General features: G+C 37.0%; 1 protein-coding gene across 3 annotated transcripts in view; it reads right to left on the bottom strand.

The window, feature by feature from the left end:
• Positions 1-136: 136 nt before the first annotated feature.
• Positions 137-14636, bottom strand: part of LOC108875755 (CMRF35-like molecule 5) — a 33742-nt gene continuing 19242 nt past the window's right edge. Inside the window, exons 3-8 of one of the 3 annotated variants that reach the window (XM_051070718.1) lie at positions 3542-3563; positions 3306-3449; positions 2887-2982; positions 2747-2781; positions 1225-1307; positions 137-863 (exon numbers count right to left, since the gene is read on the bottom strand). In XM_051070718.1, the coding sequence (XP_050926675.1) occupies positions 770-863; positions 1225-1307; positions 2747-2781; positions 2887-2982; positions 3306-3449; positions 3542-3563 (474 nt within the window). In that variant the 3' untranslated portion in view covers positions 137-769. Of the gene's footprint in view, positions 864-1224; positions 1308-2746; positions 2782-2886; positions 2983-3305; positions 3450-3541; positions 3564-7142; positions 9118-9214; positions 9269-9373; positions 9416-9963; positions 10301-10439; positions 10552-14636 lie in introns of those variants that run through there. The other 2 variants (XR_001959916.2, XR_007813278.1) reach the window with 2 other exon arrangements.

The following is a 14636-nucleotide window of genomic DNA, read 5'->3' as shown; positions in this document are numbered from 1 at the left end:
CAGGAGGGTATTTGTACATTTGTTTCTTGTATCATTCTGACAATAAATACATAGAATTGATTTTGCGATATATTAAAACTCTCAGAGCTTTTTAGGATACTTATATCCTGTCTTTATTATTATCTTTATTATTATTTTGTGATGGTGTTATGATGATGTTAAACAGTGTAAAAAACAACAAACCATACAACTGAAATTGCAAATCATTATCTAATCATGATTTTAAATATGAACAGATAGCACAAATAGCAAAAATAACATTACATTACATTACACAACAGTCACATGCATAGGATCAATCTTAAGTGGATGAACTGTAGAAGTATGAGTCTGACACTTATAAACCACCATGGTGCAGTACTAATTATGGTTGATCTAAAATTGAATTATTAACTTTGTGGGGACCAATTTCTTTTTTTTTTAATCCCTTAATGTGAGATGAGTCCCCATAATATAACCATTTTAGCAGACTGTTGTTCACACAAAGATCACAACACAAATCACAATGTGAGTAAAAGACAGTTGTTTGTTAATTTGAGGTAATTCAGATCTATGATCCACTGCTTGTGTCCACTGACACTGAACATTCTGAGAATAGAAAGAGAAAAGCTGTGGAAATGCACACCATGACATATAAACACAACACTATGACAGATAAAGATTCAGTGACATTCATCTAACCAGTATTTAATCAAATAATGTGTTTTTACACCAGTGTATGGCAATGCATGACATCAGTGAAAGTTGTGAGATGGCTGTGTGAAGTGCCTTACTCTCTTGGCAGGTGTGAGAGTGCTGTAGACTTGGTCTTCAGCTTTTGTTGGTGGGTGGAGTGTTTGATAGACTCCTTCAGGACCTGCACTCTGTGGGAACATAAAATTTTACAAGTATGAAATCAAATAAAACAAAAATGCATTTAACTGACATTTAGCTGAAAATGACTGATAATGCATTTTTGCAACATTCTATGCATGAAGGGGCTACACCTATTTGAAAACTGAACCAAAATGGCATTATGTTTAGTAGCTGCAGGTCAGATTGTAAAATGTATGAATCTTTGTGTGAGAGAACAGAAGGTTATTTTCCATTTAGCACAATGAAGTAAAAGGCTTAAGCCATTTTCTTTTTCCATTTCCACTTTTCAACATATTATATTGTATCATCATTCATATGATAGTGATGCAAAATCATTCAAAGTTGTGACAGTTATGTAGAGTGTCATACCCTGCTGATAGGTGTGAGAGTGCTGTAGACCTGGTCTCTATCCTCACAAGATTTGTGAAGAGTTTGGTAGACTCCATCAAGGCCTAAAGAAGTACCACATTAAACAGAATTTTTTTAAAAGTGAAAGTGAAAAGTGCTTCCAAAGTAGTTTGCATGTAAAGTTGAGCAATTGAAACTACTCACTCTTTAAGATAATTTAGTATGTGATTAGCAAGTTTATCATATAACCAGCCTGTATTTGCCATGCCATGTGTCAGACAAGTAACTGTAAGGACCAAAACCATGACATAATAATGAAAGCTACCCTTGGCAGATAAAATAGCTGGTGGACTCATCAGTGCAAACCAGAAATTCACTACTGAGAAGTTACCAGGAAAACATATGGTAACACAGGTATTTTGTCCTCTCCGTTTTTTTTGTTGATATAATGTATAGTAACATTATGTATTGTCTGATGTGTGTGTGTGTGTGTGTGATGACTAAAAACTATAGGAGTAAGGGAACTTTTTTCACCATTAGAATGAAAAATCCACTGTTCACTGTCAACCTTACCACAGACTAATGTTAGACTAAAAATTCAAAAAGATGAACACATCTACTTAAGAAGCTGAACATGTCAAAGTTTTAATGTTTCTAGGAAAAAGAATGTATAATTAGTTAGGGGCCAAAGATGGACAGATATGAAGAGGGAAGATGTCAAAGAACAGAGAAGTGAGAGAGAATGTGCACATTCTTTCTCTGAAGATAGCAAACAAAATTAGACTGCTTAAACATCAGTGGCCAAAGTGACAAGGCCAGTAAGGCTTCTACAAAACGTTACTCATACTGATACATATGGGACTTGCTCAAAGCACTTTTGTGTTGCCATGGGACTTGACTTTTTCATCACAGGAGTGTGCTCTGACACATCTGTGGTCTACATTTATACTTATGCCTTGGATGGACTTCAGTGAATTGTGATGGTGTCCCAAACAGAATGAGAGTTAAAAATGTGAAAAAAGAGAAAAATCTGTAATGGTGTTAAGCTGATGCTTCACAATACCTGAGGAATTTGTACATGAAAATAAGGATGCTATGGCTGTTACGCTGCATACCAGTCACAGTCAGAAGTCATGAGAAGGTTTCATATTTGAAATCTCTCATTTATGATCTCTAAGCGTTCCAGGTGCACCACAGCAAACATACACAAAAAAAACATGGCTGACTGTGACAAGCTAGTAATTAGACAATTTAACTGCCAGCAATGTCAGCAATACTTTATGTTGCCTTTTAGTTGATGGTTTGCCATTTACAGCACATTCCTACATGAGTGCTGCCAATGTTGTGTGACGTCAGACAACTGCTTCTCCATGATGTTGGGGTAGATAAATTTGCCCTGAGTTCACAAGTAGGAACTCCATTGGCATTCCATTGTAATTTTTAGGAGGCCAGAAAATCTGGACTTCTGTGTTATCTGGAGCAGCATTAAAGTTCCACAAGGAGAAACCCTCCATGTTTTAAATATCAAAATGGAAAAACTCACCTCTCCTATGTCTTCTTGTGGGGTGGTCACAACCACTTGAAAAACACACAAGACAGCATTTGTTAATCTCACTTGCCAAATAATGATCACTGAATGACATGACACATAATATGCAGAATGTGTTGGTTTATGTGTCTTACTCAGCTGTTTTTTCATCATCTTCCTCACAAGTATCAGTAGAACAACCGCTATGGATATAATGAAAATTAAACCTAGAGTCAAATATAGGGCGTTTCCTGACCAAAGAGAGAAAAGGAGAAAGACAAACATATTAATCACACTTTTAACTGCAGTTGCTCCTCACAATCTCTTTTATATGGGTGAATCTTATGTTTTAATTTTTTATTTGAATTTTACTGACTTAACCTTTTTATATCAAGAACTTATAACATTAGTGGGAGATTCTATTCACGTTTAATGTATATTTTCATCACTTTAAAATTCATCTCAACTTGATGATCATACTGAAGTAGCACTGTACATATTATTCATTTTCTGAAGTTAAAATTCAATTAAAAAATTAATGTATTTATCAAGTTCAAATGAGTATACATCATACCAGCTCCTGATGCAGCAGGTGCTGTGGTGTATGACATGGGCAAATTAGTGATATCTGAGCTGCCTGAAGACATAGTCGAGCTGCTCATATCAGTAAATGACACAGTAGAGTCAACAGTGACTGTTTTAACAGTTGTTCTGGGACCTGGAAGCAGAAAATAACAGATATTATCAGATATTACTTTTTGACAAAGGGATGATATTTTGTTGAAATTAAAATGGAGAACTCAAACTTACCATCTGTAACTTTAAGATTCACCTCTCTAAGTAAATCAGGGCCAGTTCTCTCCACTCCACAGAAATATTTTTGGAGTCTGACATTTGGAGATGAGTTATGCTAACAAACAAATCTTGTCCTCTGTTAATTAACTCTATTCTGTCTTTGCGTTTAGTCCTTCCAGATTCTGCTTTGATGATGATGTGTTTGTTTGCTGTACATGGACTTATACAAAGATACTTAACATTAGATTTTACATTGGTCCAAGTGTTCCAGTCTGAGCAAACGAATGACACACGTTTTCCAACATGACCAAATACGTTGAGAGTCTGCATCTCCACAAGAGTCAGAGCTACAAATGAAAACCAAGGAGACATTTTTGAATTGTCATATTGTCAGACTATAAATAACTTCAAGCATGCACATTATTTGTGATGGCAAAACTTTACTTTCAAAAGGTAAATGACTAAATAACTCATTTAGCAAAACAAACAAACAAACAAAAAAAAAAGCATCATCCAACAGTTACAGGGTTTATATATCAGCTAGAGTAGGTGCAGATACAGAGAATACAGAAATATAAACTCACCTGAAAGAAGACAAGAGTAGATGTAGATTTTTATCAGAATGAAAAATATGAATGTCATAATAACAAATTATGAACAAAGATAAAAAAAAAAATGACCGTGAATGAATTATCATGTCAGTCCAACCACGGTCTTTATTATAACTTCCCCTTCCCTTTCCCCTCAGTCTTTCAAAGCTCCTCCTCCTTGCCTTTGAAAACATAAACACACACACACACACACACACACACACACACACACACACACACACACACACACACTCACACAGACACATAATACGAAACAATAAACCATGCTGAAATAGCAAACCATTACTTAATCGTGATTTTAAATTTGAACAGATAGAAAAAAATAGCAAAATAACATAAACAGCCATAGTCAAAGGCATTGGATCAGTCTGAAGTGGATGAACTGTGAAGACATGAGTCTGACACTAAAGCGGTGCAGTACTAATTGTAAATTAAATTAATTATTTGCAACTTTTTATCCCTAAATGTGAGATAAAATGAATATGACAGCAACAGATTGTTGTCAACATAATGTTGCATATATTTGCAGTGTGAGTACAAAACAGGTATGAAATACAAATATACATATATGAGGGTAAATTTGAAAGTATTCAGATCTGTGATCCATTGCTTGTGTCCACTGACCAGAACAACATTCTGAAAGAGAAAAGGTGTGGAAATTAACAGATATGACAAGTAAAGATTCAGTGACATTCATCAGATCAATATTTAATCAGACGATGTGGGACAGTTTTGACCACTCAGTCAATTAATCAATCAGTGAAAGTTGTGACGAATCTGTAAAAACACATTATATTTAACACAACATTTAACTGAAAATTACATATAATGCATCTGTGCAGCATCCTGTACAAAGGTGCCACATCTGTTTTCAAAGTGAACCATAATGGCATAATAGTAACCTGGCCAGAGTCTAAAATGTTTGAATCTTTGCTTAAGAGAACTGAAGGGTATTTTCCATTTAGCACGATGAAATAACACACTTGTGCCATTTTCTTTTTACACTTTCATTTTTCAACATATCATGTCATATCATCATTCATTTGATAGTGATGCAAAAGCCCCTGCTGCAGTGATCATTCAAAGTTGTGACAGTTATGTGGAGTGCCTGTTAATGGGTGTGAGAGTGCTGTAAACCTGGTCTTTATCCACCCTAGATGGGTGGAGAGATTGGTAGACTCCATCACACCAACATGCTTGATGCACAGTATTAAAGTAGTACCAATTTAAACAAACAAAAATACTCAAACCATTTTCTAAGAATTGAAACTAATAGCCAATGCACTGGTCCACCTATTCATACATTTGTAAAAATGATCCAAAATGGCACTAAACATAGTAATGACAGCTCAAAGTAAAAAATATCATAACACTGCAAAGGCAGACAAATGCATGTGTAAAATGAAGCTTAGCAATCTCCCAGTGCATTTCTTTTAAATCTGTCGCACGGTTTCCCACTGTTGATCAGCACCTCTTACTCACTCCTGTCTTCATCCAATCACAACCCGACACGCTTGCCTTGTGAGCCAATCACCAGTTAGCTGTCAAAGTTTAAAATGTTCTCTCTCTCTGCTGTCATTCAGCTGTCATTGCAGCAATGAAACTGCACGTCCCACCTCCACCCCTTCACCACCCCATCAGACGCCCTACACCTCCATCTACCCTCTGATCGAAGTTCGCCAGTTCACCACAACCAGGTCTAGGCTCCGGGGGGAAGTTCTCTGGCTATGGGAAGCTCTGGCCACACTTGACTGCTGTCTGTGGCATTCCTGCTGGGGTCTAAGCACCAAAGTCTGCTTTATCTTCAATAAATTTATATTCATTCTTTGCTTCTCTTGATCTCTTCGTTCATTTAGTCTCTCCTGATTGAAATTCTGTTAGCATGTAGAAAGTTTGTTCATGACCACAAATTAAATAGCAAACTATTAATTATGAAGACATGTAGTCTAACAAAGTGAAACATTCACATATAGAAGATCAGTGAGAAGTGGGTCAACTAAACCTTGTCAAACCACAGTAGCACAGCACAGAATCTACTTGACCACATACAAAAAGTCTGCCTGCATACAAAGATGCACCGTATGCATTCATATATAGCTTTTTTGATACTGATCTGATTTGGGTGCATGCAGTGACTGAGTATAAATTAATGAGGTCAGAGTGTTGCTGGGTGTGAGAGTGCTGCAGATTGTCTCTGTGATGACTGGTGCTTTACTGGTTCAGATGCTGATGTGTTGATTCCTGAACAGTATGCTGACAAAATAAAGCAAAATCTAATATCGGTGGATAGAAAGAGAGTATTTTTTTCAAAATAGATTATGCAGCATTTTACAAGGCTCTGTACTATGTAGAGTATAAATATTAATATGGAATATTCATCAGAGACAATTTTGATTCAAATTATATGGGACAGCTGTGGCCAACCAATTAATAGATCAGTCAATTAAGGCTATGGCATAGTTGTGTGGACTGTCATACATACAACTGTGCCATAGACTTGGTCTTGGCCCCTACATGAGCTGAAGAGAAAAACAAAGGAAGACAAGAACCTTGCTGCAGAAAACAACAAAAACAGCAAAGAACTTTACATGAAAAAAGTAAAAAAGTAGTTGGCACTATTTGATATTTGATATAAAAAAAACATGTTAAGAATGTGATTAAAAAAAAAAAAAAGATCACAAACCCAGCCTGTATGTGAAACTGGATGTGTCATTACGAAGAGATGAATAGAAAGTTAAAATCTGCATCTGTATCTACATATGCATTTGGGATACCACTTTCTTTCCTTGTTCTATTCATTTGAGTGACTGTGGTAGTTCATGTCAAATGGGTTTTTTTAAAAAAGTGTTTTCTGGCAATGTTAAACAATCCTGTAAGAAAGGATAAGGATATGGACCAAAATATTGCCTATTTTCAACCATTTTATATCAGCTATACAATTTTAAAAGTGGACTCTCAAATTCAGTCAATCAATCAATCAAACTTTATTTGTATAGCATCTTTCATACAGGTTAATGCAGTTTGAAATGCTTCACAGATGACTGAAAAGCCGATAGTAAGACAGAAAAAGTGTACTGTAATAGCATGAAAGACTAGAAATGATACATATACATATAAAAATGATGACAATGTAATACAGTAAGATAGATTTTAAAAGCTATTCAAAGCACCTTCAAAGCTAATACTACTATACTAATAAAATAGAGTTAGGTAAAAGGTAGACTAAAACCTAATTAAAATATTTTTTAAATCAATGGAAGGGAAAAATAACATGAATAAAATAACAAAATAAAAAATGACAACATAGACAGAATAAAACAATAAAAAAGTAAGTATATAATAACTATAAACCATACTTAATAAAAAAAAGTCAGGCTGAAGATTTAAGATTTTAACACTTCAAGCTACTCTCAGGCCCTCAGGCAGACTGTTGTAGCAGCTCGCAGCATAAAAAAAAAGCTGCCTGCACTTTGCAGTAACTAACACACTTGTGCCAGAGGACGTAAGGGGCTGTACTGTGTCATACACTGTAAGCATGTGAGGCATACAGTATGTGCTGGTGCAAGAGTGCCAGTGCTTGAAAAGCAACTAAAAAAAATAAAAATAAAAATAGCAATATAGAAACTGACAGACAACCAGTGTAAGGACTTAGATGTAATGTGTGACAGCTGGAATGTATTCGGTCCTTCTGCTCCTGGTCAGATTCAGAGTTCTGAATCAGCTGTAGCTGATTTATAACATCTTTGGACCTGATAGCAGAGCATTATAGTAGTAGTAGTAACCCTGCTCAATATGTAAGCATCCATAAGTTTTTCTGTGTCACTCAGAGAGAGAAATGGTCGCATTTTAGTTATATTTTTGAGGTGGGAAAATGAAGATTTGGAGACAAACCCCACATGAGCCTTAAAGTTCAGATTTGAATTGAAGACCACACCAAGGTTTCATGCTTACTGAAACCAGTTTCTCTCTCTGAGCTTTAGAGCCTATGACTAAAATTTCAGTTTTATTTTGGTTGAACTGTAAAAAGTCTTGCGACATCCAGATCTTAACATCAAAAATATATCTCAACAGGGAATCAGTTAGTCCTGTATTATCAGGAGACACGGCCATATCAAGTTATGGGTCAGTATAACTGGAAAGAGATGTTGTGTCTCCTGATGACATCACCAAGGGGTAACTAATACAGATAAAAAAGAAGTGGCCCTAAAATCGATCCTTATGGAACCCCACAGGTTATTTTGAGAAGAGGTTATTTTCAATTTCAACAAAGAACTCTGTCTGAAAGATAAATAAACAACCAGTTAAAACAGACTTACTGTTGAGAGACAGAATCCATACCTGTAGGGGGTGTTGGAGGAGGCTGTTGGCAGAGTCTGTGTCCACAGTGGCACAGGTGTTTCAAATGATCAGAAGCTGAGACACTGTGGAGAATGTTTGCAGTTAACATCCGTGAACCCAGGCAGCTGGGGTGTAGTCCATCTTTTCTATATGAGGAACGTTTCCAAGAGATCAAAATTGTCTATATAAAAACGCCCATGTGTGGAACAGTGTGAATGGAGCCATGTATGCAAGCTGAGAAGTCTATGGCGCAATGTAGGAATTGGACCAGAGCTAAAGAATCTTTTCCCACGGTGGCCTTTCAGCAAGTTAAAAAGAAGGCTAAAATCATGTTTCAGCAGTTCAGACTGCTGGAGACTGATGTCGTTTGTACCAACATGAATCACAAGCGTAGTTGCTGTGGAATGGTTTTCTAAAAGGTTGGGGATTTTTTCAGTCAAATCCCTCACAGTGGCTCCAGGAAAGAACAAGGTTTTTGCAATTTTTTACAGACATCCCTGATGATGAAATCACTGATGATCAGCATTGTCGGAAAGGGGGATGTCATTACTGGACTTTTGGAGGGAGTGATGATTCCAGGTGTAACCCTCCTGCAAAGCAGAACGATGATCCGCCAGGAGGGATGAGGCCCAGGGAAAGCACCTGTAAAAATAAATAAAAAAATGAATACAAATATTTTCAACTTCATAACAATTGGTAAGCAAATCCATTTCTATAGAAAAGAGGTGATAAGACTCACATAACGATGCAATTCTTCCTCTGAGCACTTGTGCAAGTTCCATCACCAAGGCTGCTGTTTTTTGCCAAACAGTAACACAGTTACATTACCTCTAATCTGCAATAGACTTTTGCCAAGCATTTATAATATCTGTGAAATCTAGGCAAGTGTGCTCCTTACCAATAAATATGATAGCTAACCCATGGGTGACTGATTTAGGAGCTGTCAAAGGAGCCAAAGGTGAAAAGACAGGTGAAAACAACAAACAGTACATTTTATTCAGTAGTTCAGTATCTGGGTATTAACTAGTTAATATCAAGCACACGACCGGGCAGCACTCCAAATGCAGAACTCAGACACAATCAAAGTTCAGGTTCTTTATTCCAAGCAGTCCAGAAGTCCAGTACACGAGTAGGCAGTCCGATAAGGCAACAGTATCAAAAGGGAACAGGCAAAATCCAAAATCAGGTAATCAGGCAACAGTCAGAAACACAAAAAGTCAAGACAGGAAACAATGCTGGAAAGCTGACAGGAGGGACAAGACAATCTGGCAACTGACAAGAGGAAGAGACACTAACTAAATACACCTAGACAAAGAGATAACGAGACACAGGTGAAACACATTAGGGCGGGGACAGTAATCAAGACGAGGAAGTAAAGAGAACTGGAATAACCAAGGAACAGGAAACAGGAAGACAAGACCAAATACCAAAATAAAACAGGAAAACATTCAAACCCTGACAGTTAACTAGTGAATAGCACAGACTTACCATCTGTAACTTTAAGATTCACCTCTATGTATGGGTCAGGGCCAATCCTCTCCAGTCCACATATGTTTGTGTTAAGAGTCTGATATCTGGAGATTGGTGAAGGTCACAGATAAACCAGTTGCGCTGTTGTTTATGTATATTCTATTCTTGTTTTTAGTTTCTCCAGATGCTGCTTTGATGATGATGTGTAGTTCTCTCTCGCATGGACTTTCACAAAGATACTTATCATAAGATTTAACATCAGTCAACCAAACATCCCAGCTGGAACATGTAAATGTTACACCTTGCCCAACATGACCCTTTATGTAGAGAGGCTGCATCTGCAGAACAGTCAGAGCTAATGGAAATTAAGGGAAAAAAAGTGAAATTGTCAGATTGTCATAATGGTGATAAACAGAATAAATGCAGTTCATCAGTTTGTAGTGGCTACATGTTTGCATGAGCTACAGCAGGGCAGAGAAGAAGAAATAACTCACCAGATAGGAGACAAGAGTAAATGTAGACTTTTGTCATAGTGACAAAAACAACAGAGCAAAAAACAACAGCAGACGTATTAAGTCTTTTTACATTTTCTTCCCTTTCCTTTTTGGAGGTCAAAGCTCCTCCCTCATCCCCTTTCAGAAAGGAAGAAGAAAGGAAGTTTTGACATTAAGGTATGTACTAATCTAATTACTTCAGCGTTATAACTTCCTCTTTTCAGTTAATATATTTCATTACTTTTCATTTTCTGATATTTAAATATGATGATGGATCATCTTTTTCGTAAACAGTTTTCCTGTAAAGGAGTCAGGCCATACAGCCTTGTTCATTCCACAAGTTGTGTCTACAAGCCCTTTAACTCATAGACCTTCCTGCCCTAATTTTTCCAGCTGTTCCATAATCTCATAATCAATGTGATCCTCTAAAACTCACTCTTTCATAATCATTCAGTGCACCATAGTGTAACTCTTGAATAACATGACCCCAGGTCTTCATGGTGGGCAGGAGGTCGAGTGGCTCAGGCCCTACCAATGTTTGGTGGCACCTGTATGTCAGATGTTTTCATGTATCCATATTTTTCATTCACTCAAATTTTCCATAGAATCATTTTACTATTACTTTCTATTACTGCTACTTTCTTAGGCAGTAGCTGGAAACAGATATCCCATACACTTTCTGAGTTTATAGACTGAACATCAGCACCATACAGGGCAGCAACATCCTGAGGATGCAGTACTAGATCACACAGATCATCGGGACATTTTAAACTTTTATTGTCTCTCCACATCACTGAACTCCTTCAGGATACCATCCTTCACTCTGGAGCCACAACAAAAAGATTTTATTTGTCATGACCAAAATTTCTAATTTCCATAATTCTCTGTGGATAATTAAACTAAGTACAAGATCAGTGCTCCAGTTGGGGTAACAGCATTATTTTGGGAAGTCATCAGTTTATGCATTCAGAAACAGATAATTCCTTTTTCTGATTAGTAGCATTATTGTAGCATTTTTGCATGGTTGCTAACATCAAACAGCAAACTTAATCAAACATGAAAATAAGCAGAACTGTAGCTAAAACAGAACTGTTGCTGCATGTCATTATACAGAGAACATGGTGTAAAGGCTTTTGACTGGCTTTTTGAACTTTGTAAAGGAACACACACAATCCTTTGTGGTGTGCCTGGGGAGCCACACAATCACACCTTTCTTGTTTTGCACATCCTAGACCACCTTGGGACATTCTGGCAGACACCAGCCCTCACCACACTAACTGCTAATTCAGTCCTCCCACATCAAGACATTTCACAATTGCACCTCTGGTTATGAAATGACCAACAATCTGTTGGCCTTTCATGGAAATAGAGCACCTCAACTCCACCTCTCCACCATCATTCTGCCTTTTTCCATTTCATCTCCTCTCTCCTCCTTTCTTCTCTCATATGTAGTGATTAACCAAACCATTCTACTCTCCTCTGTAATGTGTCTCAAAGTGTGTTGAGGAAATGAGAGAATATTATCTCCATCTTCTCCTGGCTTTGACAGTGCTTGTCATTAAAATACACACTTTAAATGCCAGGCCTCTGCTTCGTGAGTGTGTGTGTAGTGGTGTCATAGATAACGAGAGGTTTGTCAGGGAAGCTCTGAATGCTGCCACTTGATACTGCTTCATGATGAAGCAGTGAGTAAAGGGACCATATGTCTTTTTAAAATCAATAATGTAATGTCTAATTTATACTGTATATCTTCTAAGATGCTGTCCACACGAAGAGCAGCAAAATCACCAAATCCCCTCATGAACAGTAATCTTACCTGGTAAATGGAAATGATTATGTTATGATTCCTGTCTCAACCCTGTTTACGTTGGCCATTCCGCTTCTGTTCAGTATTTACTCTGTGAAGCTGTTTTGTCCATTGTGCATTACAGATTAGTCATCTGTCAAGATTTGTTTGTTTTTACTCTTTGTTTATCCTGGATGAAGACCATTCACTTCGACTATTTTTATCCATATCTTCCTCCTTGCCCTGGCTGCAGTGCTCTTCATTTTTCTCGCTCTGGGTCCGGTCCATTGTCGTCAAATTCACTTTCATGCTGACAATTGATTTCCACATTATCTTTCCCTTGTGACATGTCCTTCTCGTCCACTTCGCTAGCTGTCTCAATCTCCTGTATTATTCACTGTGAGGTCCTCTGAGCTCTCAGCCTTTTGCTCACATTGCTGGATACCACTGACAACTTGTAAATGTGAAGATGGTGCTGGTGGCTCCTCCACTATTTATAAGTCAAATTGTGAAGAGGTTAGTGCAGGTTTCATTCATTGTTCTGTTTTTACATAGCCACACAGTCTTTTGCCTCCTGTCACACTTGAGGTATCTGACACAGCAAAGAATATGTTTCACATTAAAAATAGTCAAATTGGTCATTTTAAGACATTGAAGGCTCTACACTAACATTCACTTGGCAGTAAAATTCAGCACTGTCTTCACAAGTTATCTTTTATTGATGAGTAAGTTCACCCAAATCATAAAAAAGTATTTTTCTAGTATTGTCTGTCTCCACCTCTATGCGGCTGAGGTCAAATGAGTTTTGGTTGCGGAGCTGCCTGTTACTCTAGATGAGTCATTAAAAAACCATAAAACCATGTAAAAAAATTTTGATTTAGTATCATTTAACCACTTATTACACACACTGAAGTTAGCAGAACAGTGTGTGGACATGCCAAAATCACGTACATCCAAAGAAAAAAAATGGTATAAATGAAGGAAACACATTTAAGAGACATATTATTGTACTGATATGTGTCACTTGGTCACTTATAATAAGACCTCAGAGTTTAATTATTCTGCTACATTGTCATGATGACTGAGTGATTCTGATGAGGACACCAAAGGCACTTTATAGTGATATTGACTCCACAAACACTTTGTTTCCCTGTCTTATTTACCACACTGTAAACAAGACAAGGAAGCAAAGTGTTTATAAGAACTAACATTAACCAACATTAACATAACCATCTATGACAATACTGAGAATATAGGAAGAAGAGGTTAGTTAATGAGCCATCCCACCGTTTTCTGTCATGTAGCTTAAGTCTTGTTAGTGACCTCCTCACTACAAACCATACTGCCATCTAAGAAGCTTTTTAAAAAAGCTTTGCCTCAGGAGGTTCTTAATAAATCATTATAGCTTCGTTGTCCACCTAGCTAACTAAGAAATTAGGCTCTATGTTTACTAAGTCACAAAGGAAGTCAAGTCTCATTATTTGAGCTGATGTGATAGATGAGCTCTCTATGGATTTTGCAGCAAAAAACCTTTAAGATATTACAAATGGATGCAGTGTTTCTTATCCAATTTGCCAATTCATTGGTTTTAAAATTTGCAAGATTGAATGTGCAAATTAAACTCTCCATGGATACTATTACTGCTCTCTCTATTGTTGCGAGGAAAATTCTGTGGGTTTTAATTTATGTCAGTGGACAAGAGTCACTTTTGGTCAAGACTAATATGGACTGCTGGGGTAAGTGATCATGTTTGTGTTCAGAGCACAAAGTGTCCAAAATGGAAAGCTATCTAAATGTAGAGAGACAGTGAAAAATTGTACATTTTGTCAGGATGTCATAACTGTCTTAACTCATGATGTAACTGCACATTCTGTAGTGTTTGATGCTGATGCTCTATATAACCACTTTTTCACGTATACCTCAGAAGCAAAGGACAACACGTTTTTCTTCCTTATATTGTAAATGCAACAAAATTCCAAAGAATTCATCTTTATGGGAGGAACAACAGTGCTGCTGCAGTGTGATAAAAACCACTCCTGGATAAAGAGACCACAGTTGGCAAAGTCTAGGAACTTGAAAAAAAGAAGTTGGAAAACTGTAAAATGAAATGATGTGAAATTATGTGTGGATGGGTGCTGAACACAGAGAAGGTCTGTAGTAAAGGAGGGAATTGCGGCTCTCTTTTATAAAGTTATCCCATTACTGTCAACAGGCCTATGGGTCAATGGACACATTTTGAATGACAGTATAATAAAGTACTAGCCTTTGAGTGCTTTGCACAGAATCTTGATAGGAAAGCATGCACTTGGATGTGTGTGTTTACAGGAATTTGTGTTATAAAAGAGTGAGAAAAGAAGGACACAGAAAGACAGAAGTGAGAGAATGAGAAAACATGCTAAATCGATATAAAC

Source organism: Lates calcarifer, linkage group LG5 (genome assembly GCF_001640805.2).
Source record: "Lates calcarifer isolate ASB-BC8 linkage group LG5, TLL_Latcal_v3, whole genome shotgun sequence".
In the NCBI taxonomy this organism is placed as follows: Eukaryota; Metazoa; Chordata; class Actinopteri; family Centropomidae; genus Lates; species Lates calcarifer.
This window is presented reverse-complemented; position numbering and strand designations above follow the sequence as displayed.